We start from the raw sequence: 26,984 nt of genomic DNA on the forward strand, positions 1-26,984 counted from the left end.
TAAGGGGTTCTTTTTTTAATATTCTCACTTAGACTGATGATGCTAAGAACATCTTTGCAGATAAAAGGAAGTGCATATTTTAGTACAGAATAAGGTCAAGTCCTGAGTTAGCAAGTATTTCTGTTCTTTTTTTTTTTTTTTTCAAACGGTTTATATTAGCCGGTCTTACTGTTACCACAGTAAATAGAAGGCCCTTTTTAAATTCCAGATGGCTAGCTTTTCCTTGGCATGATAACCCTTTGTTCAAAGTGACTGCAGCAGTAACACAAAACATATGCATATTCATGTGAGATTCTTTTATTATATTCTCTAGTAAATGAACAAGAAAATGGGATTTCTTATTTCAAGTAATATTTCAGATCTCTTCAGTAATTTGATGACTTCCTCAAAGGACCTATACTTATTAATTCACTATTATTAATTCACTTGTCTAAAGAGCTCTTTTCTTGACTTTATACTGTACTTTTTTTATGTTTTAAAATTACTTATTAACCTGAGTTAATAAGAACTCTTTTTTCTTTCTTCTTTCATTTCTCTGTGTAGTATCCATTATGTAAATAAGCTTTTAAGAATACTGATGGTGGAAGAAACCTCCCAAATGTCTGCACAGACATATAAAGCTAGCTATGGTTCCTTCTGTAATTCTGAAACAGTTTCTTGCAGTTAACTTGGTATTTCCTTTGTTCTTTCCAGGGTGTGTTTTCTTTTTTATTCCTTTGCAGCCCAGTGGCTATGCACTTAGCATTGCATTCACCAGAACACCTAGATGTCCTTTTAAGTATTTTCCCACTAGTGAGCTTTGAGAGTATGTTTGCTTATCTTATCACTGGCCCTTTTTTCCGATCCTCTCTTTCATTGTCCTACTGGTCGTAATATTTTTTAGATAAAACATAAAGAACAGTAAAGAAAAGAATACCAAAATGATGATTAGGATTGGTACTGATTCCAGCTCTTCTAGTAGCTGAAGATCTTTCTCATAGGTTTTTTCATCTGTGGAATGAGAAAGTGGATCTGGTGATCCATGAGAACAACCTTACAGTCTCCAAATCAGTCATCCTTTTATTTCCCTTGATTTCTCGAATTTCCCCAAAAAAGTGTCTTTCCTCTGTGTCATTCTCTCTTTCTTGAATTAATACATACATTTCTAAGTATTGACACTAAAGGAGAAGACCTGTGAAGTAACCTTTCACTTGATAAGAAATAAATGACATTAGCAGTGCCTCTGCAGGGATTTTTCAGTCGAATTGAGGAAATGTACCTGAAATAGAGTAATTCAGCAACAGCCAAGTTACAGAATACACACCAAAATTTCTGTAGAATTCTACAAAAGAAGGATCTGGGAGAGAAGACAGAGTGGGGATCTCGGCCTCAGAGCAGGGTACATCGGGGTGGGAGAAATAGTGGCCGCTGGACACTTGAGATAAGGTGGCAGGAGCACCGGTGTCCATGTGGGACCAGGGGTGGAGGATGGTGGGGGAGGCTTGTGCTGGCCAGCGTGGGAGATCTGGTTAGATGGATAAGGTGGGGCTGGTTAGTGAGATTCGATCTATCAGTTCGAATGGCCTTCATATCCCTGACTACATCAAGTCAAAATCCTTTTAGAGAACTTAATGCATGCTGTAAGTTGGTGCCAGTTCCAGATTTTTGAGCAGGGGGTAACATATCTCAAGGGGATAAAATATCTAAAGTACCTAAAGTACAAGTAGGTTGAACTAAATTTCCAAGAAACCAGAGTAAGGAAAACCCAAAAATGAAGAACAGTGTTCTAATAATAATTAAACAAGGCCTGAACCAGAAGGGAAGGAGTCAGGGTGAAGAGTAAGAGGCGTAGAAGTTATTTTGAAAATCCCAAGCATTTTCCCAAATTGTTAAAACATTAGCATCGTTTTGATAATTTGGCAGCAGCGAGTCTGATGTTAGTTTCTTTATAATTATCGGGTTGCTTTTGCCTCCCTCAGTGAATGGGGGATCCTGGTCTGGCGAACCTCCTCGGCGGAACAGCCATACCTTCAATTGTCGGATGCTGGTAAAACCTTTACCTGATTCAGAAGAGGAAGGTCACGATAACCAGGACACACATCAGAAATATGAAACTATGCAGTGCTTTGCTGTCTCTCAACCAAAGTCCATCAAAGAAGAAGGAGAAGGTAGGGCCAAATCTGTAGGATATCTTACATATCCGTGTATTTATTCCTGTGCTACTATTTTCATACTTAATTATCTAAAATGAATGGCCACACGAAGAAAAATTTAGAAGTGGTTTCTTCATTCATTTTAACCTACTTAATTTTTGTGATAAATTCCATTTTTTTTTAAAGATTTTATTTATTTATTTGTCAGAGAGAGAGCACAAGCAGAGGAAGCTGCAGAGGGAGAGGGAGAAGCAGACTCTCAGCCGAGCAAGGAGGCCCGATGCAGGGCTGGATCCCAGGACTCTGGGATCATGACCTGAGCCGAAGGCAGACACCCAACTTACTTGAGCCACCCAGGCGTCCCATAAATTCAGTTTTTAAGTCTTTAAAACAGCACTCTCCAACAGAATGTTCTGCAGTGATGGCAGTATTCTATATTGTTCATGTCCAATGCAGGCCCCACTAGCTGCATGTGGCTATTGAGCGCTTGAAATTTCAGTAATGCAATTGGGGGGCTGAATTTTCTATTTTATTAAGTTTACATTTACACAGCCACTAGTGGCTACCCTACTAGAGAAGCTCTGTTAGTGGTTAAGCTTCCCAGGGATCCGAGGCTCCTCTGAATGTCTACTACAAGCGACGAGCCACAGACCTAGAAAGATGCACAAGTACAAACAATATTTTTCATATACTTTCCGGGGGTTAATGGATTCCGTATAGTTTATCCAGGGATGCAGGTCCATAATATGGTGTAATAGAATGCTACTTAAGAGAGGATGGAGATGGGAGTGAGTGATGGCGAGGATCTCAGGCCCTTCCCCTTAAAGGACGCTGCTGTAGCGTCCACCCCCTTCACCACCCACCACCCCCCACCCCCCGTGCCCTCCCAAGTAAGCCCTTCTGTGCCGCTGAGTGACCTCTCTCCTATGAAGCAGTGCTGAGGAATGCATTCTGCGTACAGGGTAGAAGAGAAAGCGCAGAGGAGCACTGGTGGGTGGGAACCTCATGGGCTTTATCATCAGACATGCCAGCTCCTGAGTCAGCCACTTACCAACTCTGGCTTTGGGCAAGTTTTTTAACCTCACTGAGCATCAGTTTACTCTCTTCTTTTTTTTTTTTTTTTTTAAGATTTTATTTATTTATTTGAGAGAGAGAGGGACAATGAGAGAGGGAATACAAGTAGGGGGAGTGGGGGAGGGAGAAGCAGGCTTCCCACCGAGCAGGGAGCCCGATGCGGGGCTCAATCCCAGGACCCTGGGATCACGACCTGAGCTGAAGGCAGACACTTAACGACTGAGCCACCCAGGTGCCCCCACTCTCTTCTCTTATCAAGTGAAGTCAACAATCCCAGTATCAGAATGTAGTCAGGATTAAATGAATACGCCTGAACCATGATCGGCATTAAATAATCCAGAGTGTCCCTAACTTACGATGGTTTGACTTACTTTTTTTTGACGTTAGGATTGTCGAAAGCCGTACACAGTCAGTAGAAACCGTACTTCAAATTTTTTAATTAGGATCTTTGCCACGGCTAGCGATACGCCTACAGCCCTCTCTCAGGATGCTGGGCAGCGACAGCAAGCCACAGCTCCCAGTGAGCCGTGCGTTCACAAGGGTGAACAACTGGTACACTTACATCCGTTCTGTACCCGTGCATCCGTTCTGTTGTTCACTTTCAGGATAGTATCTAGTAAATTACATGAGATGGTCAGCACTTTATTAAAACACAGGCTATGTGTGAGATGATGTTGCCCAACTGTAGACTGGTGTGTTTGAGCACATTTAAGGTAGGCTTGGCTAACTCATGATGTTTGGTAGGTTAGGTGTATTAAATGCATTTCCACCTTTCAATATTTTCATCTTAAAATAGGTTTATCAAGGGGGGCGCCTGGGTGGCTCAACTGGTTGAGCGTCTGACTCTTGATTTCGGCTTAGGTCATGATCTCAGGGTCCTGGGATCGAGCCCCAGGTTGGGCTCCACACTCAGTGAGGGGTCTGCTTGTCTCCTCCCTCTGCCTGTCCCCCTGCTTCTCTCTCTCTCTCTCAAATAAATCTTTAAAGAAAAAAATAGGTTTATCAGAACATAACCCCAATTTAAGTTGAGGAAGATCTGTAGTTCATTCTTTTTGAAAAAAAAAAAATGGAAGTAATTTGTACTTTAAATTTTATTGAAAATTAATGGAACTCTCCTGGATGACATAATTTTTCAAAATTAAGTTTTTATGTAAGTATGCAATGTTGAGGGATTTTTTTTTCTTTTTATGCAGTAGACTAAGTGCTGCCAGTTACCCATCTAGGATACCGTTCTAAAATGGTATAAAAAAGATATAGCTGATCTAATTTGTGGTTTTGTGCTGTATATTTAAACATTTTTGTACATTTAAAGTCTGGTTTTAAGATGTTAACATAGTATGGCGTGAGAGCGGGGTTTCTGAGCCATAGAGTACTCAGGTTCGAATCCTGGCTTCACCAGCTTTGTACGTTGTTGGGCAACTTACTGAAACTCTGCGCTGTGGTTTCCTCCTGTGTTAAATGGGGAGAACACCAGAGCCTGCCTCGTAGAGCTGTCACAAGGACTAAGTGAATTGGTAGCCTCTAAAGAGCTAAAAAGATGTCTACCTCATAGTAAGTGCTCAAAAATTTAGCTTTTTATTATGTTGAGAATGAGGATTACATTTGTATTTGAGATACCCACTATTACTGGCTATATTTAAAGAAATTCTTTCCCAGACTTAAAGATGAACAATCATAAGTCAATCAAACATAAGATATGAAGACTACTTTTTTACCTTTTTTCCAGCATTTTTGAAATTGAAAGAGCTACCCAATGTGCTCTGCGTGTTACAAAGATAAATAAAACATTTCCCTGTTCTCTAGAGGTGAACAAGGGTGAGTGAATAAACCAATTGAAGTAGGTAAGGAGTAAAGGCTCAGCATTGGCTCTGTGAGAAACTAGCCAGGGCTGAGATTCTAACCGGGCATGTGGCTTTCTGGCACATATGACACTTTCTAGGACTTGTTCTCCGAATTCGCCTCCAGACTCAGTTTATAGTCTTTGTTGTAAAGTGCATATTGCCATTCTAGGGCTAGTTACATGGTTGGGTAGAAGGTATATCTAGTGTTCCTGTAGCGTAATGAACCAAAAACTCAAGAAGCAAACCCTTGGCAGAGCAGAGTATCGGATTTTAGTTTTCATCATTTGTGTACTTGACGTTGAACTTGGCTAGTTGTCACTATCAGCCATTGAATAAGAAGGGATTACGCCAGCCCGTGGGTGGACTTCAGCGTGTGTCCTGTGGCTTCAGCCGTTTCCCCGGCCTCCTCCAGCCTCCCCCAGCCCATCCTACACAGCACACCCTAGCCTGTCCCCCAGAGGCTTCCCACTCAGGCGGGGAGAGAGTGAAGTCAGTGAGCAGCAGAGGTGCATACTGTTTTGCCATTCCCTCCTGCATTGATTTACAAGGTCGTGTTGTCATAAATACATTGGGAGTTTGTGTGAATCACTGAAAAAGCCTCATACAGTAACCATAAATGTATGTGATTGAAGATTTGCAGTCCTGCTTGATTTGTGTGGCAAGAAGAGTTCCTATGAAGGAAAGACCAGTTCTTCCCTCGTCAGAAAGTTTTACTACTCGCCAAGATCTCCAAGGTACCTTTTCTTTCCAAAGAATATCTACATATTTGTAAGGCAGGGAGTCTGTTTAGAAGACTGCGAAGAAGCGGGGGACAGTGACGGGTGCTGGGACAGAAGCGTCCAGGGGCCGCAGGAAGGAGAGGGAGGGACACTTATTTTCACTGTCTGCCCTTTTGGTTCGTGTACTTGTGCTACCTAGTCTAAATAAATAAATTTTTATCTTTTAAAATGTTAATCACTTCCATACATAATAGATGAGTATGTAGGTGTAATGCTTGCTGTTATTTAATAGGCAAGATCACTTCACTGGATACTAGCACCATGCGGGCAGCCATGAAACCAGGCTGGGAGGACCTGGTGAGAAGGTGCATTCAGAAGTTCCATGCACAGCACGAGGGGGAAGCCGTGTCCTACGCTAAGAGGCATCATCATGAAGGTAAGCATCTCTCCATGGTATTTCTCTTGAAGTTGACGTCACTTTATGCTATATTACTGCTTCCTGTGGGAGCTTTCTCTGAAACAGTGATCCTGAAGTTCACCTCAGGAAACTTGGATCTGTTGACTTTTTGTGTTCATATGTACTTGCGTCGTCTGGCCCAGAAAATGTCGCCATCTAAAGGAAAATTTAATAGAAACCTGTGGGGCAGAAGAATGAGATAAACAGGAGATAATTTCATAAAAACAGAAGAAAGGGAAGGGAAAGAGGTCATTTTCTCTGATCCTAAGGCTTCTGTATGTATAAGACTACATAATAAGGTGCCATTTAATATCAAAAGAAATCTCTGAATCATAAGGAAAATCTGGAAATAAGAATGAAATGAAATTTGCAAGAGCAGCTGAACTCCCAGTAGAGGTAACAATGGGGTCCCAAGCCCTCCTTCCAGATGATGACCCCTAAAGACTGTTTCTCGAAGGCCCGAAGAAATAAAGTGACTTGTCTGAGGTCATAGGACAGCTAGACTGACAGTTAATTAACAAGACAGCTAGAACCAAACCCAGAACTTCGAAGTCCTAGGTCAGTAATAATAACAGCCCTTACAGAGCACCTGGTCTTTGTCCAGCATCTTCCTTCTCTACAGTATCTTGTTGATCCTCAACGCACCTGTGAGGTAGGTGTTAGGACTCGAGCTATAGATGAGGAGGCAGAAGCGGGTGAAATGACTGGCTTGTCAGCACTGGAGTTTAATCGGAGGCACATCCTGGCCGTCCCTCTGCTGTGCTTTGCACAGAATCACATTTCCTCAAGTGCATTCTGGTTTTTTGTTATATTGGTGAGAACGAAGAAAAACTGCCTTTCCTTAGCACTTACTAAGAACTAAGTGGGGGAGGCGCCTGGGTGGCTCAGTTGGTTAAGCGACTGCCTTCGGTTCAGGTCATGATCCTGGAGTCCCAGGATCGAGTCCCGCATCGGGCTCCCTGCTCGGCAGGGAGTCTGCTTCTCCCTCTGACCCTTACCCCTCTCATTCTCTCTCTCTCTGTCATTCTCTCTCTCTCAAAAATAAATAAAATTAAAAAAAAAAAAAAAAAAAGAACTAAGTGGGGGAGAGAGACACTTCTTCTCCTGGTCTTTTGGTCCTCCTCTCATACAGGACACTGTATGTCCTGGCAGGGTGCACCTGGTTAGGAGGCCTGGATTCTCCAGGGAGGGGCTCTGATGCCTGTGGGCCAGCAGAGTGTGCCCTGTGACTCGGTTTGGCAAATTGTCTGCATTTTGGCAGGAAAAAGTCCTAACTCCTCATTGAAAACAGAGGTTTAGCCTGTCATCTTCCATTTAATGTGCATCTATGACCTTAGCATTTTACCAGTAGTGTTTGTATGCATAAACTCTGTGCTGTAAGATTGCTTATGAAAAAGTACAAATCATAGTAGATGACCTCCCTCCCCATGCCCTTCTTTTTTTCTCATCTTATTCCTCTTTTTCATCTTATTTATCCTTCTTAGAAGTAAGTACATAATCCAGCAATTTGTGCCTTTCAGCATTTTTCTCTAAGTTGGAAAGAATAAGAGGAAGTTAAGAGTCTATATTTGGCAGAAATCAGTATTTACCCTCCTATTTCACTAGATCTGGTTTAAAATGTAAAAAATAGTAACAATGGGGGTGCCTGGGGGACTCAGTTGGTTAAGCCTCTGACTCTTGATTTTGGCTCAGGTCATGATCCTCAGGGTCATGATATTGAGCCTGGAGCCTGGCTCCTGCTGTGCCGGACGTGGAGCCTGCTTAAGATTCTCTGTCCCTCTCCCTCTGCCCCTCCCCACCTCTCTCCCTCTCTCTCAAGTAAATCTTCCAAGAAAAAGAAATAGTAACAACAGGGGCGCCTGGGTGTCTCAGTCGATTAAGCATCTGACTCAGGTCATGATCTCAGGGTTGTGGGATCAAGCCAAACTCAGTGAGGAGTCTCTTCTCCCTCTCCCTGCCTTTCCCCCCGCTTGTGCCCTCTCTCTCGCTCAAATAAATAAAAATTCTTTTTAAAAACAATAAAATAAGAAATAGTAAGAATAAGAAATATGAATAAGAAATCACCATGAGCAAACATGTTCAGTGTCCTTGAACCCTGAGTAGCAGTGCCCTACACTCAATTCTGTGGCTTCCTGATTCCTTACAAAAGGGTTTATAGAAATGTATCAGGCACTGTGGTAGGCTTAAGCAGGCCAAACCCACTGAAGGGAAACTACAAAATGTATGAAATACCCTGCATCCAAATGTGTGAAGTAGGTAAGATCGAAGATAATCAATCACATTGAGTAAAAAAATCTCAAAGTTTGTGTTTAAATGGAAGAGCTTCCTAAATCAGGTGGATGCTTAAACATATCTAATTAAATGGAAATAGAAAATCTTAACTGATCACAGATGAAATTCCAAAATTGTAAGGTATTCAAAATAGGAATCCCATTATAAATACTGTATTCATTCTGCTTTATAGGAACCTACTCATTGTGCTCTGCTTTATAGGAACCTACTCATTGTGCAAAGCAAGATACAGAGACGTACAGTAATTCATTTCCAGGACTGCCACTCCTGAGTAACTTCATGTAACAGTTGATGGCAGAAATACCTAAATACTGCATGTAACTGAAACTGCAGAGGGGGTTTCATAAGGGAAATTGCTCGAAGTGAACTTTTTAAAGAAAAACCAGAATCCATGTTGTGTGTCAGTGACTCCCTCCCTCCCTCCCTCACTCACTTGTGGCAATTTTGTGGAATCATGAATGTGCTTGATCTGGCTATTCGTGGGGCTGGCTATTCAATCCACAACATATATAGAGAGGATTATGTGATAAAAACATGGTAGTCTTCTTAAAGTGGTTTAAGAGGGTAACCAAATTATATGGCTACTTTTTTTCTGAATCAAAATGTTCTTTTTAAAAAGAGTGTTCTTTTTAAATAGGTGATGTTTGACAGCTTTAAAATATAGTTGTTTTAAAAGATAAATCTGAAATTTTAAGAGAAATTATTTTAACCTAGTTAATTTGTTATATTTTCTTCTGTTGTCTTGAAAATGGAAACACCAGATTCTTTATCCAGAAATTAAACCAATTCCACTTTTATTGTTTCAGTTTTCTATTTAGCCTTTTTCTCTTCTGAAAAGATTTTTCTGTTTATCTTTTACTTCCTGTTGTCCTATCCACAGAAATAACACTTCTTACACACTGAGAAACAGAATGGGTGATAGTATTATGAGATACTTCAAGATGAAAAGATGACTATTCAGAGAATATATTTAATGTCATAAATTTTACTGTAATATTTTTATTAGTTTAAAAGGAAGTTAAAGGCAAATTGTATACTTTAAAAGTATCATGTTTATGCATTGTATTTTTTTCTGATATTTTAAACAAATCTTTGTAAAACTAGTTCTGAGCCAACAAATGGTTTACACTCTTTCATCATGGTACTGAAGATTTTAAAAAGAACATAGTTCGAGGGTCCAAGCCTTATTTAAACAAAACAAAACAAAACAATATATTGAATTTATTAGTATTTTGAGTAAAAAATGAGCATGCTTTTAAAATGTTAAAAAGTTTCAATATCATGAAATAGTACTTACAACTCTTGTTAACGTGCTGGTAGGAAAATGGGAAGATGAAGTTTATTACTATTAGTATGTCTTCTCCCGCCCCCACTCTCAGATTTTTTTTTCCTAAACGTGCATTCTCTTTCCCTGCTTGCCTACAGTGCTGAGACAAGGATTGGCGTTCAGTCAGATCTATCGTTTTTCCTTGTCCGACGGCACTCTTGTTGCTGCACAAACGAAGAGCAAACTCATCCGTTCTCAGACTACTAATGAACCTCAGCTTGTAATATCGTTACATATGCTTCACAGGTAATCCCCGTTCTAAGAAGTCATTTTCCCTTCCCCAAATCAGGAGGAAATGGTTCGAAAGCAATAGATCCCCCCCTAGAGCTTTTCAGCCTTGTGAGACATCTCTGTTCATCAGCCCCAGGCAGGTAAAATACAAAATTAAGTTGCTATGAACTTTTGGCCAACGGACAACTTAGGATACCGGCAAAGTAGGCTATACTCCGAATCTGTGCCTTACCACTAGTGAATTTTAAAACCCAGCTGGAAGGACACAGGCTAGCGCTCACTTTGCTCCGACAGGACCGCCTGTCATACCGGAGAAGGGAAGTCGGTCCATTCCCAGGGGTGACGCATGCGGTGCAGAAATAGTGAAGCCGCTAACAGGACTTCTGCTCCTGGGCGTGGAAATCTGAAACTTCCAAATATATATACTTGGAATATTTTAGGTTTTCCCCCCTCCTCAGGTTTAAATTAACTTCTGGATTTTGGCCTTTCAATTGAAAGCTAATAAACATTTCCATTAAAAAATGACAGTACAGAAAATTGAACGCTGATTTTAAAACAAATGTCATAAACTATACTGTTTTAGAGCACAAATTTAGGAAAATGATTATATTTCGAGTTATATAAATATGTATGTATGTGCTATATAAAACTTTATGAGGTACTATCAGAAGATATATAAAGTTGCTCTGGTTAAAGAATCCCCTTTTATTACATTTCTCGATTATATACTTTCTTATTTAGGAATAAAAAAAATCAGGCATCCCTGTTTGCCAACTGTTAATAAATCTGACCTCAAACTGAAACAATTTGAAAGTGATTACAGATGTGCCAAATTTCACCCCCCTAAGTGAAAGCTGATGTTTGACAATTTGTGAAACCTGTTTTGTTTGGATTTGGGAACACATGTGGTAACTCACAAGTGACTGCCAAGGCTGTAAATTAAAGCTCATAGGGCTTGGAAAATCATCTAGCCTGGAAAACCTGCTTTTAGTCACCAGTAAGGGAGTGGATTGAAGTTGTCTGGGCGTTGGGGAATAAGATCACAGAGCAAGGTCACTCTGAAGTTCTGTCCCATGTTGTCTGTTTTGGAGGCTCTCGCTTTGACCTGCAAGGGGATCTGTTAGACAAGGTGATCTAGTTCTAAGTACTTTTGGTACCTTTACTGGCTCTAGAACTTGCGGAGTCTCTACTAGTTAGGGGCGAGTTCTCCCCTCTCCCCGCTGAGTTTGCTCTCCGTCTTGAGCCAAGTAGTAGACCTCAAAGCTCTCTGGGCTTACGGATGGGTCTCTTGTTAGGAATTGTGATCCGGCAAATAATTGAAGACAGCTCTGCTTGTTAGGGTCCTTCCTTTAAGATGGTACAAGTTCTCAGTTATTCATGATAATATACCATGTAATGAGAAAGATAATATTATGTAATTGGAACCCCTCTAATGTCTTGTCTGGTAACTACAATTTCAGTCCAGTAGCAGTCACATTTAAAGACACCTCCTCTGTAAAACCGCAGACATCTTAATGAGTTGACTGAAAAACATCCCTCTTGGTCCAAAATTATGCGTGCTCAGTCTTGTCCATAATTGCAGATTGTTTCATCCAAGTATTATCTGTCCTTTAAATGTAGTCTGTTCTTTTAAAGAAAAGAGGCCATCTCATTTTTTTAAAATTAATAACAACTTGCTAAATGTGTTTCCTTTTATATTTCTTTCCTCATCGTACAGAGAGCAGAATGTGTGTGTCATGAATCCGGATCTGACGGGACAAGCGATGGGGAAGCCACTGAATCCAATTAGCTCTAGCAGCCCTGCCCATCAGGCCATGTGCAGTGGGAACCCAGGTCAGGACATGACCCTTGGTAGCAATATAAATTTTCCCATCAATGGCCCAAAGGAACAAATGGGCATGCCCATGGGCAGGTTTGGTGGTTCCGGGGGAATGAACCATGTGTCAAGCATGCAAGCAACCACTCCTCAGGGTAGTAACTATGCACTCAAAATGAACAGTCCCTCCCAGAGCAGCCCTGGCATGAATCCAGGACAGCCCAACTCCATGCTTTCACCGCGGCATCGCATGAGCCCCGGAGTGGCCGGCAGCCCTCGAATCCCACCCAGTCAGTTTTCGCCCGCAGGAAGCTTGCATTCCCCTGTGGGAGTTTGCAGCAGCACAGGAAATAGCCATAGCTACACCAACAGTTCCCTCAACGCACTTCAGGCCCTCAGCGAGGGGCACGGGGTCTCACTAGGGTCGTCGCTGGCTTCACCAGACCTGAAACTGGGCAATTTGCAAAACTCCCCCGTTAATATGAATCCTCCCCCACTCAGCAAGATGGGGAGCTTAGACTCCAAAGACTGTTTCGGACTTTATGGGGAGCCGGCTGAAGGTACAACTAGTCAAGCAGAGAGCAGCTGCCGTCCCGGAGAGCAGAAGGAGACGGACGATTCCAGCATGCCCCAGGCTGTGAGCGGTGAGAGAGCTGATGCACAGAATCGGCTGCATGACAGCAAAGGACAGACCAAACTCCTACAGCTGTTGACCACCAAATCAGACCAGATGGAGCCCTCGCCCTTACCCAGCTCCCTGTCGGACACAAACAAGGACTCCACAGCGAGCCTGCCTGGTCCTGGCTCGACACATGGAACCTCGCTCAAGGAGAAGCATAAGATTTTGCACAGACTCTTGCAGGACAGCAGCTCCCCTGTGGACTTGGCTAAGTTAACAGCAGAAGCCACAGGCAAAGAGCTGAGCCAGGAGGCCAACAGCACGGCTCCCGGCTCAGAAGTGACTATTAAACAAGAGCCAGTGAGCCCCAAGAAGAAAGAGAATGCACTACTTCGCTACTTGCTAGATAAAGATGATACTAAAGATATTGGTTTACCAGAAATGACCCCCAAACTTGAGCGACTGGACAGTAAGACAGACCCTGCCAGTAACACAAAATTAATAGCTATGAAAACTGAGAAGGAGGAGATGAGCTTTGAGCCTAGTGAGCAGGTAAGTTGTGTAATGTGTTCTCTCAGGTATACTAATCCATATCCATCAAGGATTTTCACAGGGGCATTTGGAGGCCTCAGGTGAAGGGATAAAAATAAGCCTTCTCCTTTGTTGTTCTTACTTGGAGACAGAGTTAATTCTCACTGAAGCTCCCTGTTCCAAATACTCCTGTCTAGCAACGAGTGACACTTTCATCCACCAGGGGAAGGCTGAGTTGTTTTTTTTTTCCTGGAAAGGGCCAAGTGGTGAGTATTTTAGGCTCTACGGACCAAACAGTCTCTGCCACTGTGGTCCAAAAACGGCCATAGACACTATGCAGACAAATGAGAGCGCTGTGTTCTAATAAAACTTTACTGACAGCCACTGATATTTGGATTTTATACAGTTTTTGTGTGTCACAAAATGCTCTTTTGATTTTTTTTTCAATTATTAAAAAATGTAAATTCCTTCTTAGCTTGGGGCCATAGGAAAACAGGTGGTGGGCAGGATTTAGCCTACAGGCCAGCTGTAGTTTGCTGACCCTGTTAATAGAAGATGCCTAAATTGGAGATAATCACTTCCTTGAAACTGGCTTTGTCAGGACAGACTTCATTAAATTATTTCCCATTTACCTTTCTCTCTCTTTAAGATCAGAGTTTGGTTTTCAAACCTAATGAAGACCATCGTGCCCTCTATCATCAACCGAACCTTCTGGTTCATGTTAAAGAATTCTTTTCTTTTCTTTCTTTCTTTTTTTTTTTTTTTTGAGAGTTATTTCTGACATAATGGTTTGGCATAAGATGTTTCCTGGGGACTCAGTGACGGGCTGGGTTAATGGTCCAAGACTTCACCCTGCATTATCAACTCCCTCTCTAATCCCTGGGAACAGGCCTGGACTTCAAATCTTTTAAGTCCTCATTGGTTAACAAGTGAAGAAGCTGCATTGGCCTTTCTACTTAAAATGGTTCACTAATTTGTCTTGAAATTTGTTTTGCAAGTGGAGAGTTTATGTGTCACTGTCTTGGGGGACTAGGTGTGGATGGGGAGAGAAGAGAGCAGCACTCCCTTGCTATACTTGAACTCTGCTGAGTCAGCCGAGGCTGGCCCAGGGGCAGGGCTAGGATTGAAAGCAGGAATCAGGAAGGCTGAGGCCAAACATGCCCGCCCCATAGAGCTGGGCTCCATCCGCCCTTCTAAGCACTTAGCTTCCTTCATTTCTTTCACTTTGATGTCTTGGCAGCTGCTGTATTCCCGTAAGAGAGATATGATTTTTTTAAACCTCCATGCCCTTCACCAGGGAAACATCCTAATTCTATAATCATCTTTGATAATTAACCCTAGAACTTAGATGTTAGTGCAGGGTTCGACAATACAGCTATTCTGTAATGCTGTAAAATCAGTAAGTGGGGGAAACTCAGTTTCTTTCAGCAGAAAGTTAGTAGCAATACCTTGGATTAAGTGTAGGGTGAAACTGTATTGATAACTGTCAATGTTTTCATCTTTTGACGTTTACTAGATTAGAATATACAGAGCAAGTGGCAGGCACAGATACTGTCACTCACGTCTCCCTAACACATGCTAGAGGGCAAGATGGTGACTCACGAGGGCCACCTTAGCTCAGTGGCTAAGTGGCTGGTCCCTCCCTCCATACACAGAATTTATTTCTATCCCAGGCCTGAGGCCCTAGGGACTTAGAGGGTCAGGGAAGGGGGACACTGTTTGGCATGTCTATATTTAGTGTGTGATGATGCTACTAACTTCAGACAAGAAACTGACAAAAAAAAAAAATTTTTTTTTTTAAGTCCTTGAGTCACCTGCCGTTTCTAATTGTTGTTTAGGAGACACGTTTTTCTAATCAAAGTCATCTTACCTAGGGAACATCAGCACAAATCTGTTATTTTCGGACCAAAAAGCAGTGTGTACACACACACACAATTTTTTTTCTTAATGAAACCCAGTCCCTGGTCTCACCCTCCATTCACTCCCATTTAAAAATAAAACTCCGCCAAAAAATACTGCTTCAGAGCAAACTTAACATTGAAAACATTGCAACTTGAAAAGAAAAGTTACCACAGGAAGTATGCATTACCTAAATTTAGATCAAAGTTAGAGTGACTTACTTTAAGGAAAAAACAGTGATTCTTTTGCCTCCTGCTTGCCTTCACTATTCCCAAAACAGATTAATTGTATCTCCTTTTAACTGCTCTACCGGTTTGTTAAAGTTTTTTTCTTTCATTTCAGGGGAATACAAGTTTTTTATTTAATAAGATAAACTGTTAGGGAGCCTGAATTATGCACTCAACGGGCTTGTTATTTTGACTCAGAAAAGAGCCATTAACCAAGTGTGTGTTTAACTTACCTATAACTTACTAAGGACAGGAAGTACTTCGATGGTGCTATTATACCTAAAATAGCGTTCTTTACTGGGTAGAGTATTTAAACAACAGTTGTTTCTACGGCATTTCGTCACCAACAGGAAGCAGCGACTGAAAAATTTCCAATATGTTTACCGACTTTCAAGTTACATACTTACTTACCCAGTGGAGCATGTTGATAGTCTTATGTTCTTTCTAACGCTACTGGGCCAGTTATAATGAGGGCTTAGAGCTAGTCTAAAAGGAACATCTTGCTATTTACCTCCACCAGAAAGGCAAACCATATTTTAAACTGGCAATGTCCTGAAAATTTCCCACCAAATGCGGTAGAATTGTATTACCATCTTTTAACAATTTTACCTTTTTTTTTTAAACAATTTTATGTTAGGCAAATGTGGTAAAATTACACTTTTTATTTAAATTTTTGAAAAAATGTTTTGTAACTTATTAAGACACTTACGTTATTAAAATGCATGTGCTCTTTATATTTCCTTCAGAGAACAAGTTGATTTGACACATGAAAAATTCATAAAACCAGAAAAATGAAAAATTAAAGAAATCAAGTCCAATTTTCATTTTGTAGAACTTTTATAAAAATCTTTCTGACTCATTTTCTGCCTGAAATAGTTTAAACTAACTATTCAAATTGATGTGGCTAATTTGAGCATTCGAATAGATGCCTAAGCAAAACTTTGAAGAATCTTGGCAAAGCATTTTAAAGGAAGGCATTAATCTTTTTGTCTTGTGAAGAAATGCCTAACAAAGTAGACATGGACTGGGGCGCCTGGGTGGCTCATTCGTTAAGCATCTGCCTTCGGCTCAGGCCCTGATCCCAGGGTCCTGGGATCGAGCCCCGCATCGGGCTCCCTGCTCAGCGGGAAGCCTGCTTCTCCCTCTCCCACTCCCCTGGCTTGTGTTCCTGCTCTCACTCTCTCTCTCTCTCTCAAATAAATAAATAAAAAAAAAAAAAAGTAGACATGGACTAGGAGAACTTTTGGTGAGAATTAAAGCTTAAAAAAATTTAGGGGGGAAGGGGATATTTGATCAGAAACTTAATGTGATCAAATCTATCCCTTCCAAAACTTACGTAACTACAGAAGAAAATGCCATAATCGTCAGATTTTATTGCCAAACAGCCGAAGGGGTTATAGTAGACATTCTGAATTTTATGTCTTTGATGAAGAACATTTAAAGTATACTTAAGACAGTTAGAGGAATGTTAAATGTGTACTCCAAAAATTAACAAGAAATAAGCACAAGCAAAACAATATTATCTCCAGTGGGGAAAATTACATAATGTATTCTGATGGCAAACTGAATGAATTCGAATAATGTCCATAGTTATGGGGATCCAAAGAACCAATTTCTTTTGACTATGAAACCAAGAAGTTCCTACATGGCTTTCTTAAGACAAAAAAGTGTTCAGTTTTTTTTTTTTTAATTAAAGATTTTATTTATTAGAGAGAGAGAGAAAGCAGGAGCGGTGGGGGGGGGGAGGGTCAGAGGGAGGAACAGACTCCCCGCTGAGCAGGGAGCCGGATGCGGGATCAATCCCAGGACCCTGGGATCATGACCTGAGCCGAAGGCAGACGCTTAGCGACTGAGCCACCCAGGCCCCCCCAAAAAGTGTTTAGTTAATTGTCAGAACTAGACTGATCCACAGTTGAATTTGGTAGGCTCTTAAAATGGCAGAGATTAAAACTTGAAAATCAGTTTTTAATACATGCTTTTTTTTTTTTTTTTTTTTTAAAGATTTTATTTATTTATTTGACAGAGAGATAGAGAGCACAAGTAGGCAGAGGGAGAGAGAGAAGCAGGCTCTCCACTGAGCAGGGAGCCGGACGTGGGGCTCGATCCCAGGACCCCAGGATCATGACCTGAGCCGAAGGCAGCTGCTTAACCGACTGAGCCACCCAGGCGCCCCTAATACATGCTTTTTAAAAATAAAAATCAACCAAGGAAAATATTGGATTTTAAATTTTCTAATTATTCGAAATTAAAAGACCAATAAATTGATTTAAACCATCCAAATAATATATATATACACACATGCACACACATATATATTAGATTTTATTTATTTGAGAGAGAGAGCACAAGCGGGGGGGGAGGAGCAGAGGGAGAAGGACAAGCAGACTCCCTGTTGAGCGGGGAGCCAGATGCAGGGCTTGATCCCAGGACCCTGGGGTCATGACCTGAGCTGAATGCGGATGCTTAACCGACTGAGCCACCCAGGCGACCCAGCCATCCAAATATATTTTAACATTTTATACGTATAATGTTAGACTTATTTTCAACTCATTATATTAGACACAAGAGTAGATTACATAGGAAGAATCATGAATCTTGTCGTTAGAACTCTTTGAAACTATGATGATAGTTATTTTTCTGTTTGATGGACGTGGTTTAAAGTATAATTTTATTTGGGTGAAAAGAATAAAGGTAAAGGAAAGATAGGAGTCTAGACACAGGCTGTTGTTAATCTACACTGTAAAAACTTTCTTCTACACATATCTGGGATTGGGGGCAAGTATAAGAGCATCCACTGAGGATAATAATATACTTTATATTTATTACTGTTTATATGAACCTATTTATTTTTGGCTGTTTCTCATCCAAGGCAATCTGCAAAGCTTTCTCAAGAAGCAACTTATTACTTTACTTATTCACCCCCTTCCTTCCTCCTCCTTCACCCCCTACTCTTCCCACCACCACCCCCACACACACACAATGAGCTTCAAGGACCACTTTTTAAAATACTCTAGGGGCGCCTGGGTGGCTCAGTCGTTGGGCGTCTGCCTTCAGCTCAGGTCATGATCCCAGGGTCCTGGGATCGAGCCCCGCATTGGGCTTCCTGCTCCGCATGAAGCCTGTTTCTCCCTCTCCCGCTCCCCCTGCTTGCGTTCCCTCTCTGGCTGTGTCTCTCTCTGTCAAATAAATAAAATCTTTAAAATAAATAAATAAATAAAATACTCTACACAAGGCAGCAGCATAGTAGGGAAACCTGGTTTCATAGGACAGCAATAAACTTCAGTTTATTAGAACCTCTTTCTTATCTCTATAGTTATTTTAATGACACAATTACAAGGATATTTATCACACATTTGTATGAAATATTTTTCTGAGAAAATAATGGAAATTACAGGAATTTCTATGAGAAATTTAGTTGATCCTGGGAAATTTTCTTAAATCACAGGTTAATATGGTTAAAGGAATTCATCCAGTTGACTGAGTGTCCATGACTGTGTTCCAGGAACTGTCCTTGGAGGACAATAAATGTTCATACTGTTGTTTATCCTTTTGTATTCAACAAAACATGATAAAGATAGACTTACAATGGAGTCACTTTACATGTACATTTAACTTACACAAAATCATCTATACACATTCAGAAGAAAGGAAGGGGCAGCTACGAAGTGGTTAAGTAGTGTGAGCAGTTCTGCCCACCATTTTACCCCAGAAGTATGTACCCTAGCAGAATGATCATGAGATGGATGACAAGAGAATCCTGGGTGTGGGTTCTCCCATGGCTCTAACAGTGTGAACATGTAGCTACATGTTTTTTAAATGCAGCACAGCCCCTACACACATTACACACTACGTCATTTAGGACTCAGCTAAAAAAACAGCAGTGTGCTTCCACTCCGGAGGAGAACCTGACTGTGTTGCCCTTGGAGGGGACATAGGTGTGCAGTGAGGTGTCTCCCCAAGGATCATTTTGTGTCTGTCTATACTTTAGGATGCTAACTTTGGAACCCAACCCTTACCTAAGATATATCTTTCCAATATTTCATGCCTCCATCTTTTGTTAGAAATGCGTGGCTAAACTAAACTAGAAAATGGTCTTGTAATTGCCCCAACAACACACTGGGAATTTCCTAGAAAGTTGATCTCCAGGTTATTACTAAGCTAGTTGACTCTGAAGAAGGAATCAAATAAAATGTCACTTCAGTTTATCTTTCCCAACTTGAGAAATATGTCCAGTAAGACTTCCCATACAGATACTACATATGCCATAAATTGCAAAAACCTTAGTAAATCCAACCTCTGCCTGGGGAATAGGGGTTTGTATATAGAATAAAACTGTGAGCCATTTTGCTCCAAGTATTACCTCCTATCGGATGTAAACAATTTCATTTGAATGCCCTGTGTCAATAAAATGTCTAGTCATGGTCAAGGATTCAGAGTCCATCCAGTGACTTTGAGGGAATTACCTAACTTCTCTGTTTCCACCTACACATCCAAGAGATCATTCTTACCACTTTCTTCATTAGAAACTACTGCTGACATTTGACTTCTCCATTTTCTTGTGTGGTTAGCACTGCCTGATAGGTTCTACTTAAAAGAATATAAAATAAGTTGAGCTTTCTGGAAGAAAAGTAGTAGGTGTGAGATAGTGGTGATATTCACCTTATTATTTTGATGTTGGTAATTGAAATGAAATGACTTCAGTAGAAGGAAAAGCCCTAAGAAACACTGTTCTGCCTTCTGTGAAGTCAGGTTAATAGATGCTGTGTATGGGGACACCATGTTTTTATCCTGCTTCCCTACATTTTGTCACCTAAGCTGGTGACTGACTGAGAAAGCCAGTGTCATTTGAAACTGAAAGTGCAAGCAGGAAAAAAAACACCAGTCAAATCGAAAAGGCAGTACTTAACTATTCATGGTGACTTTGAGCTTATTTTGCGCTTATTTTGCGTTTTACCCCCTGCTCTTAAAAAAAGAAGTCCTAGAAGGAAATGACCACCTACAAAACACTGATGTAGTGTAAATTTGGATCATATTTTTTTTTTGAACCAGTTTTTTGTTGTTGTTATTTCTTAGAGTTAACCACAAAACCTAGACCTGGACCATAAGTCCTAGTACACTCAGAGTTAATTAGAAATATACATACTCATGACTGATTGAATTATTAGCATACAATAAAGGGGAATTTATATATTGCCAATGAATCAGCGCTGGAAGAGAGCTCTTTTTCTAGATGAGGAAATAGAGGACGAAGAGATTTAAGTTATTTGGCCTTTGTCAGTTTAAATTTTTAAAAGATGATCAATTCCCTTGTTAGGCCCGAGGTCTGCGTGTGTGTCTGCATCCTTTGTGTGGTTGTGCTGGTGCCTCGTGCCAGTTGGGTCTGTAACTGCAGATGGGGCTGTGGTGCCCACTCTCAGGGTGGGACTGGATAAACTCTTGTGTTTGTTAACTGCAGCCTGGCAGTGAGCTGGACAACTTGGAGGAGATTTTGGATGATTTGCAGAATAGTCAATTACCACAGCTTTTCCCAGACACGCGGCCAGGCGCCCCTGCTGGATCAGTTGACAAGCAAGCCATCATCAATGACCTCATGCAACTCACAGCTGAAAACAGTCCTGTTACACCTGTTGGAGCCCAGAAAACAGCATTGCGAATTTCACAGAGCAGTGAGTATGAGATATTGATGGTTATGCCAAGAAATTCCCATATAATCACCATTAGAAACAGTGATTATTAAAATCTGATACAAACAGCTTAGTCACTTCAAGGTTTTTGTGATCAAATAGCGCCATCTACTGTCCTGGTTCTTCAAAACACCATTCAAAATGGACTCTCTTGAACATGGCTTTCCAGCATTCTCTTGTGGTTAATTTAATCAATTTGCAGTGAGACTGACCTACATAGATAAAGTTCTTTGGATGGTTGTCATGTTTCCCTTTATTTTTGCTACTGCCTTCAGAAATGGGGTTTAAAATAGACTTTATGTGTTTGAGTATATAAGTGGATACTTTAAATATAGAAAATTATAAAGTTAGGCTGACTTTTTAGGAATAAAATGCTATTAAAAATTCTTAATATTTAATCATAATATGTGAGCAGGCTACACACATTAAAAATAGCCTATCTCTTAGGAATAATCTTTTAATTATCAGTTTGAATGGAACTTTATCATACATGTTTCCTAAGTGCACTTTAACTAATTTGGTATAAAGCTGGAAGACCTTAGACTATTTTAGAAAATACATTTTTTCTATCATTTATTCTTTTTATTTTAGATTTTTGTAAGTTTAAGACGAATTCTTTCTTCACCAGGATCACTTAGTTTACAAACTCAGTTACCTGAAGTAGTCCAACAGTTTTGAATGGAAGAAAATACCTCTCCTGTACAGAGAGACATAATTTATGGAACGATAGATGACGTCCTTAGTGTTAACTTGGTGAACAGAATTTTTCCCTCGTCAAGTACAGTCTCATTCTGTGCTTAGCATTTGTTCTCAAACTGGAAATGGCAATCATCAACCAAATCACAAAATATCTTTAATTACTAGATCTTTTCTCAAGTGATTCTTGATTATTCTGAAATGGGTAAAACAAAACAGTTTGTGTTTGTTATCATCTCTCAAACCTTTGTGTTTCCCGAGGAATGGAAGGTACTTCTGGACCATGGGCGATCACAAAGTCAAAGAGTTGGGGAGTGAGTAAGAAGCACACTAGAGAAGTTTATGCTCATTAACCGGAGGCATTAATGAAGGGTGGCATGGGGACTCATGCTTTCTCCTCTATTTGTACCTCCTGATGGTGGTCAGATTGTTGAGTGCCAACCAGAGAGCTAAACCTGAGGGAATCATGATTAAGCATACACCATTCCCATTCCGAGCCCTAATTCTTCTAAATATTTTATTTCTGTTATTAATTGTTAAGAACTTATTTATTCTGAATGTTCTGTTTCATACTATGCTTATGTAAGTCAGTGAAAATAAAATACTTGATACTATTTCATAAAGTAGCTCTATAAACTGTCCTTTATAATATCTGTATACTTTTAAAATTTAAAAATGTGCTTATCAAATTATTGGTTGTCTGTGTGATAGTACAGTGCAGTGCAGTGCGCACACCACCATGGATTCTGTCAGTCCACCATAAGAATCCTTTCAAATCTGAATGTGTCCGGAATTTAAAGAAGCTGTATTTAGAAGATTAAACAGGGCCCTAAATCTTTAATACTGACTTTAGGGGCCAGAGTTCACCCTTAAAAAATTTTAACTTCCAAGGCAAATAGATACTTCTAACCTAATTCTACTCCTAGGAAAGTCCAGTTAAGAAATTCTATGTCCAGACCACGTGTGTCTAGGTTTGGGGCTCATACAGGAGAGGTTCGTAGCTTCATAGCTGTGACAAAGCAGGACTCCTAAATTCCGATAATGGCACATATGGACAAGACCATATGAGTGTTTTACTTAGCAAATATGATTAAATGTTAGAAATTAGTGTTGGGGAGGAAAATATATGGTAAAAGACATGGGGGTTTTTTCCTCTCTTTTTGCAAGATTGTTAAGAGTTAAATAAGAGACCTGTTGATTAAATTTTGGTGCTGCATATGGGGTTTTTTTTGGTTTTTGTTTTTTTTTTTGTCTGTGAGTTTGTCTTTTACGTAGGCAGTTGGTCCCTGATGTGCATATCTTCAATATTTTACAGACAGCATTTTCCCTGAACACTGCTTCTGTTGCTATTCTTTTCCATTATCCTATATTAACCTTCAATTTTCATTTGTTTTCTCCTTAGCTTTTAATAACCCACGACCAGGGCAACTGGGCAGGTTATTGCCAAACCAGAATTTACCACTTGACATCACATTGCAAAGCCCAACTGGTGCTGGACCTTTCCCACCAATCAGAAACAGTAGTCCCTACTCAGTGATACCTCAGCCAGGAATGATGGGTAATCAAGGGATGATAGGAAACCAAGGAAATTTAGGGAACAGTAGCACAGGTAAGGGCTCAAATGCACTGTTACTTTATTGGTGGGTTATTTAACTTAATGATGTATTCATCCACATCAAACTAGTAGAATTTTTCAAATGAATTTTTTTTTATGTTAGAAACTAATACTAGAAGGTAAGAAAACTCTACAAACTTTGGGAGAGTGGCATGTGAAGCATTGGGAAACATTCCAGTAAGCTGACCATTTTATTCTGTGATCATTACTTTTACGAGGTTTCTAATTATTAATCCTATAGCGTAGGCTTATGTCTTCTATTGCAGTTTACTGTTCTAGACATTGTAGTGTTACGTGTAAAATGATTTGGTGGTTGCTGGCGTCTCCTGTAATCTGCTGATCATCCCAAAACTTCCTATTAATTGATGATTTGTTTTTGGAGAATTTCAGAATGAAAGTTTAAAATTCAGCCAACTTTTCATACTTATAAATGATAGAGTTCTTCAGAAAAATGTTAATTAAAAATAAAGAACTTTACATGGTAATATGCTTGGTCTAAGAGTACCGGGTCCAGGGCCCCCTTTTTGAAGATGTATGACTTTGCCTGTGATCTGGTTTGGACCTTGACTTGCTGTGACTTCAGGTATCTGCCAAGTTGCCCCTGCACATTTGCTAAGTGGTATTCAGTGTCATCACAGCTACCGCGTTCCCACACTTCCAGCTAATTAAGGCTAGAAATCGTCTGAGCAGCAGTGATTGCTGTTACCACCACGTCCTGTACCCTATAATATCTATTTATCACAGACCTAGTAGCAGGATGCTGAGTTTCCTAATGAACTGCTCACAATTTACAGCCTTCTTCCTTTGACAAAATGAAGTACTCAGGAAAAAGGCATTGAAAGAAATAGATATTATGAAAAGAATTTATATTTGTTCTTGTTTTTTTCTTTTTTTCTTTTTTTTTTTTTTTTTTTAGCTTAGTCTTTAATCTCTGTATGCACATTGCCATTTTAGACAGCTGGCTGAAAATGAGAATTCAGTTTAAGGGGAAAAGTTGGATTTATTTATTTTCGGGTATTGATGAGCAAGCAATTCGTGGGGAAACGTGTACCATGCTGTATTAAAATCGTTGATTCCTTCAACAAATATTTATTGGGCATAGCCTACCATATGTGCCAGGCACTCACTACTTCACTACTTTATGTATTCACAGAAATAAGGGCCATATTAATTTTATAATTTAAGATAAAGTATTGATTTATGTAAACAAAATACTGCTTTCTGCAACATTCTATAACAGAAAAGGAGCCCCAGTGACTTATTAAAAGTGCCTCCTTATTAGGAGAACACAAGAAGTTCTGAGTTCTTGGAGAGGTCTTGGAGGGAGGAATTTAGGGGTATACCTGTTTTCAAATCTGGGCAGCCTGGAGATCACTGGTGTCCAGACTCTGAAGATCATACAGTGCCTGTGCTTTGTTTCAAGAAAGAAAAAGAAAAAGCCTGAAAGAGATTGAGACCCCAGTTATTATAATTGCAGGAATGTTGTTGAATTGCGGGTCATTTTTCCTTCTGCTTTCTGGACTTGCCATAATCTTGTTATATTATTTAGAGACCAGGTTTTTGGAAAAATAAAATGCCTTTCTCCCATAATACATTTGTGTAATTCAAATTTAATCTTCAAATGGTTTTTAAAATATATATTACTATAATATTGTTCTGACTTCTTCAGTCAAATTAATTATCCTTTATTCCTTATCATCCGAACGTAGCACATTCTCATTTCACAAGTGAAAAGCCACCCACAATACATGTTCTCTCCGTTTCTTAAATATACTCTATTTTTAGTTATCATAATTAAAGTAAATGAAAGCAAGCCATCTATTTGAAAACAGAACTTTTATTTTTTTTAAGATTTTACTTATTAGAGAGAGCATGAGCGGTGGTGGGGAGCGGCAGAGGGAGAAGCAGACTCCCCAGTGAGCAAGGACCCAACATGGGACTTGATCCCAGGACCCCAAGATCATGACCTGAGCCAAAGGGAGATGTTCAACCAACCGAACCACCCAGGCGCCCCATAATGAAAGCAAAACTTTTATATATCCATCATTAAACATTTCGAAATGCGGGGTTCTCGCTTGGATTTTTTTCCCCTTTAGAATATCAAGTCTTAGCCAATATTTGGCCATTGTCAGCATCCCCAGGGGCCAGGCCAGAGAGAGCGAACACTTGATCCTGCTTGGAGTATTGTGCTCTTATTGTTAAGTGTGGCCAAATAACTGATAATATCTCAAGTATAAAAAGATTTTACCAATCTGCCCTAATCCATTTTGATCTATATGATCAGGAATGTGGTGGTCGAGGTATATTGAAGTACACTATAAGGAGGAGTTCCCTTGCCTTGGATATAAAAAACTGTGGTAGAAAGATCCTGTAATTTCTTCATGTTTTAGAGGCTACCAAAGAAGCTTAACAAATTATAGTAGTCTGAAAGGGAGCTGAGGGTTTAAAAATGTGACATCAGCTTCATGGGATATTCTGTGATTTGGATTTATAACCAGAGTATTGATTATCAGTTTAAACCTTGTTTCTCTTAGCCTCACCTCCCTTTTGGAAAGTAAAGCATTAACGTGTAGACCAGCTAATGTGATTCACTTCCTGAGGAAGGAAGTTGGGGTTATCCACACACCACAGCACCTGTTTCTAAGTACATATGGGAACAATTTTAACAGCTTTTCCGAACTATGAAGAGTGGCAAGTCTGTGCTTTGAGCAACTGTAGAAATTGCCAACTCTTGTTTCTTAGCCAAGGGTCTGCATCTGTCCCAATGAGGGCGTTACCTATTGGGCCGACTGTGTATTACAGAATGATTGTCTTCTACAGAGTGAGATCATCTGGTGTTCATACGTGCTGACTGTGTTTTCAGTTACCCCATGTCTCCGTTTCCTCTGGCTTGCCTGCAGGAATGATGGGTGGTAATGCTTCCCGGCCCACTATGCCATCTGGGGAATGGGCACCACAGAGTTCTGCCGTGAGAGTCACCTGTGCTGCTCCCACCAGTGCCATGAACCGGCCAATCCAAGGAGGTATGATTCGGAACCCAACAGCCAGCATCCCCATGAGACCCAACAGCCAGCCTGGCCAAAGACAGATGCTTCAGTCTCAGGTCATGAATCTAGGTAAGGTAGTTCTAGTGCTAGTTTTTTTTTTTTTTTTTAAGATTTTATTTATTTATTTATCTGACAGAGCACGCGAGCACAAGCGGGGGGCAGGGGCAGAGGAAGAAAGAGAAGCAGACTCCCCGCTGAGCAGGGAGCCCAACGTGGGACTCAGTCCCAGGACGCCAGGATCATGACCTGAGCCGAAGGCAGACGCTTAACCGGCTGAGCCACCCAGGCACCCCTCTAGCGCTCTTTACTTTTAATCTCCATGCTTTCTTAGAAGACAGTAACAGTTCCAAAAGTTCTTTCAAGATATGCTCCTCATTTGCAGTTTAGGTGATTCCCCTCATGGCAAGCTATCATAAGAGAGATTTTGCTAGAACTCTATAGAATCATAGAATCTGAAAAGCTTTCTAGTTACATTAAAGAACCAACTACATTTGTGGTGTTTTATTTTTATTAGATTATCTAATTTCAACCTTTGAGGGGAGTGAATTGGAGTGTCACACTATAAATGTTATACATATGATATTTTTTAAAAACATTTCAATGTTACAGCAGTGGTTCCTAACTCTGGGTGATCATCAGAATCATCTCAGGACATTAAGATGCAGATTCTTGGGCCACCATCCTAGACTATTAAACCAGACTTTCCAGGGTCCTCACTGAAGGTACAAGGTCGTCTTAGAACATCTCACAAAATGTGAGGATCACTAAAATTCTATT

The 26,984-nt window shown here is 40.3% G+C and overlaps 1 protein-coding gene across 3 annotated transcripts in view; it reads left to right on the forward strand.

Annotated features, from left to right (window-relative positions):
• NCOA2 (nuclear receptor coactivator 2) overlaps nucleotides 1–26,984 on the forward strand; it is a 288,649-nt gene that overhangs the window by 228,906 nt on the left and 32,759 nt on the right. For 2 of the 3 annotated variants that reach the window (XM_036109392.2, XM_036109401.2), the window contains 8 exons: nucleotides 1,959–2,147; nucleotides 5,680–5,781; nucleotides 6,059–6,202; nucleotides 9,941–10,088; nucleotides 11,791–13,060; nucleotides 20,621–20,831; nucleotides 22,948–23,154; nucleotides 26,061–26,276. In XM_036109392.2, coding sequence (XP_035965285.1) covers nucleotides 1,959–2,147; nucleotides 5,680–5,781; nucleotides 6,059–6,202; nucleotides 9,941–10,088; nucleotides 11,791–13,060; nucleotides 20,621–20,831; nucleotides 22,948–23,154; nucleotides 26,061–26,276 — 2,487 coding nt within the window. The remainder of the gene's footprint in view (nucleotides 1–1,958; nucleotides 2,148–5,679; nucleotides 5,782–6,058; nucleotides 6,203–9,940; nucleotides 10,089–11,790; nucleotides 13,061–20,620; nucleotides 20,832–22,947; nucleotides 23,155–26,060; nucleotides 26,277–26,984) is intronic. The other variant, XM_036109399.2, reaches the window with a different exon arrangement.

Source organism: Halichoerus grypus, chromosome 5, assembly GCF_964656455.1.
Source record: "Halichoerus grypus chromosome 5, mHalGry1.hap1.1, whole genome shotgun sequence".
In the NCBI taxonomy this organism is placed as follows: Eukaryota; Metazoa; Chordata; class Mammalia; order Carnivora; family Phocidae; genus Halichoerus; species Halichoerus grypus.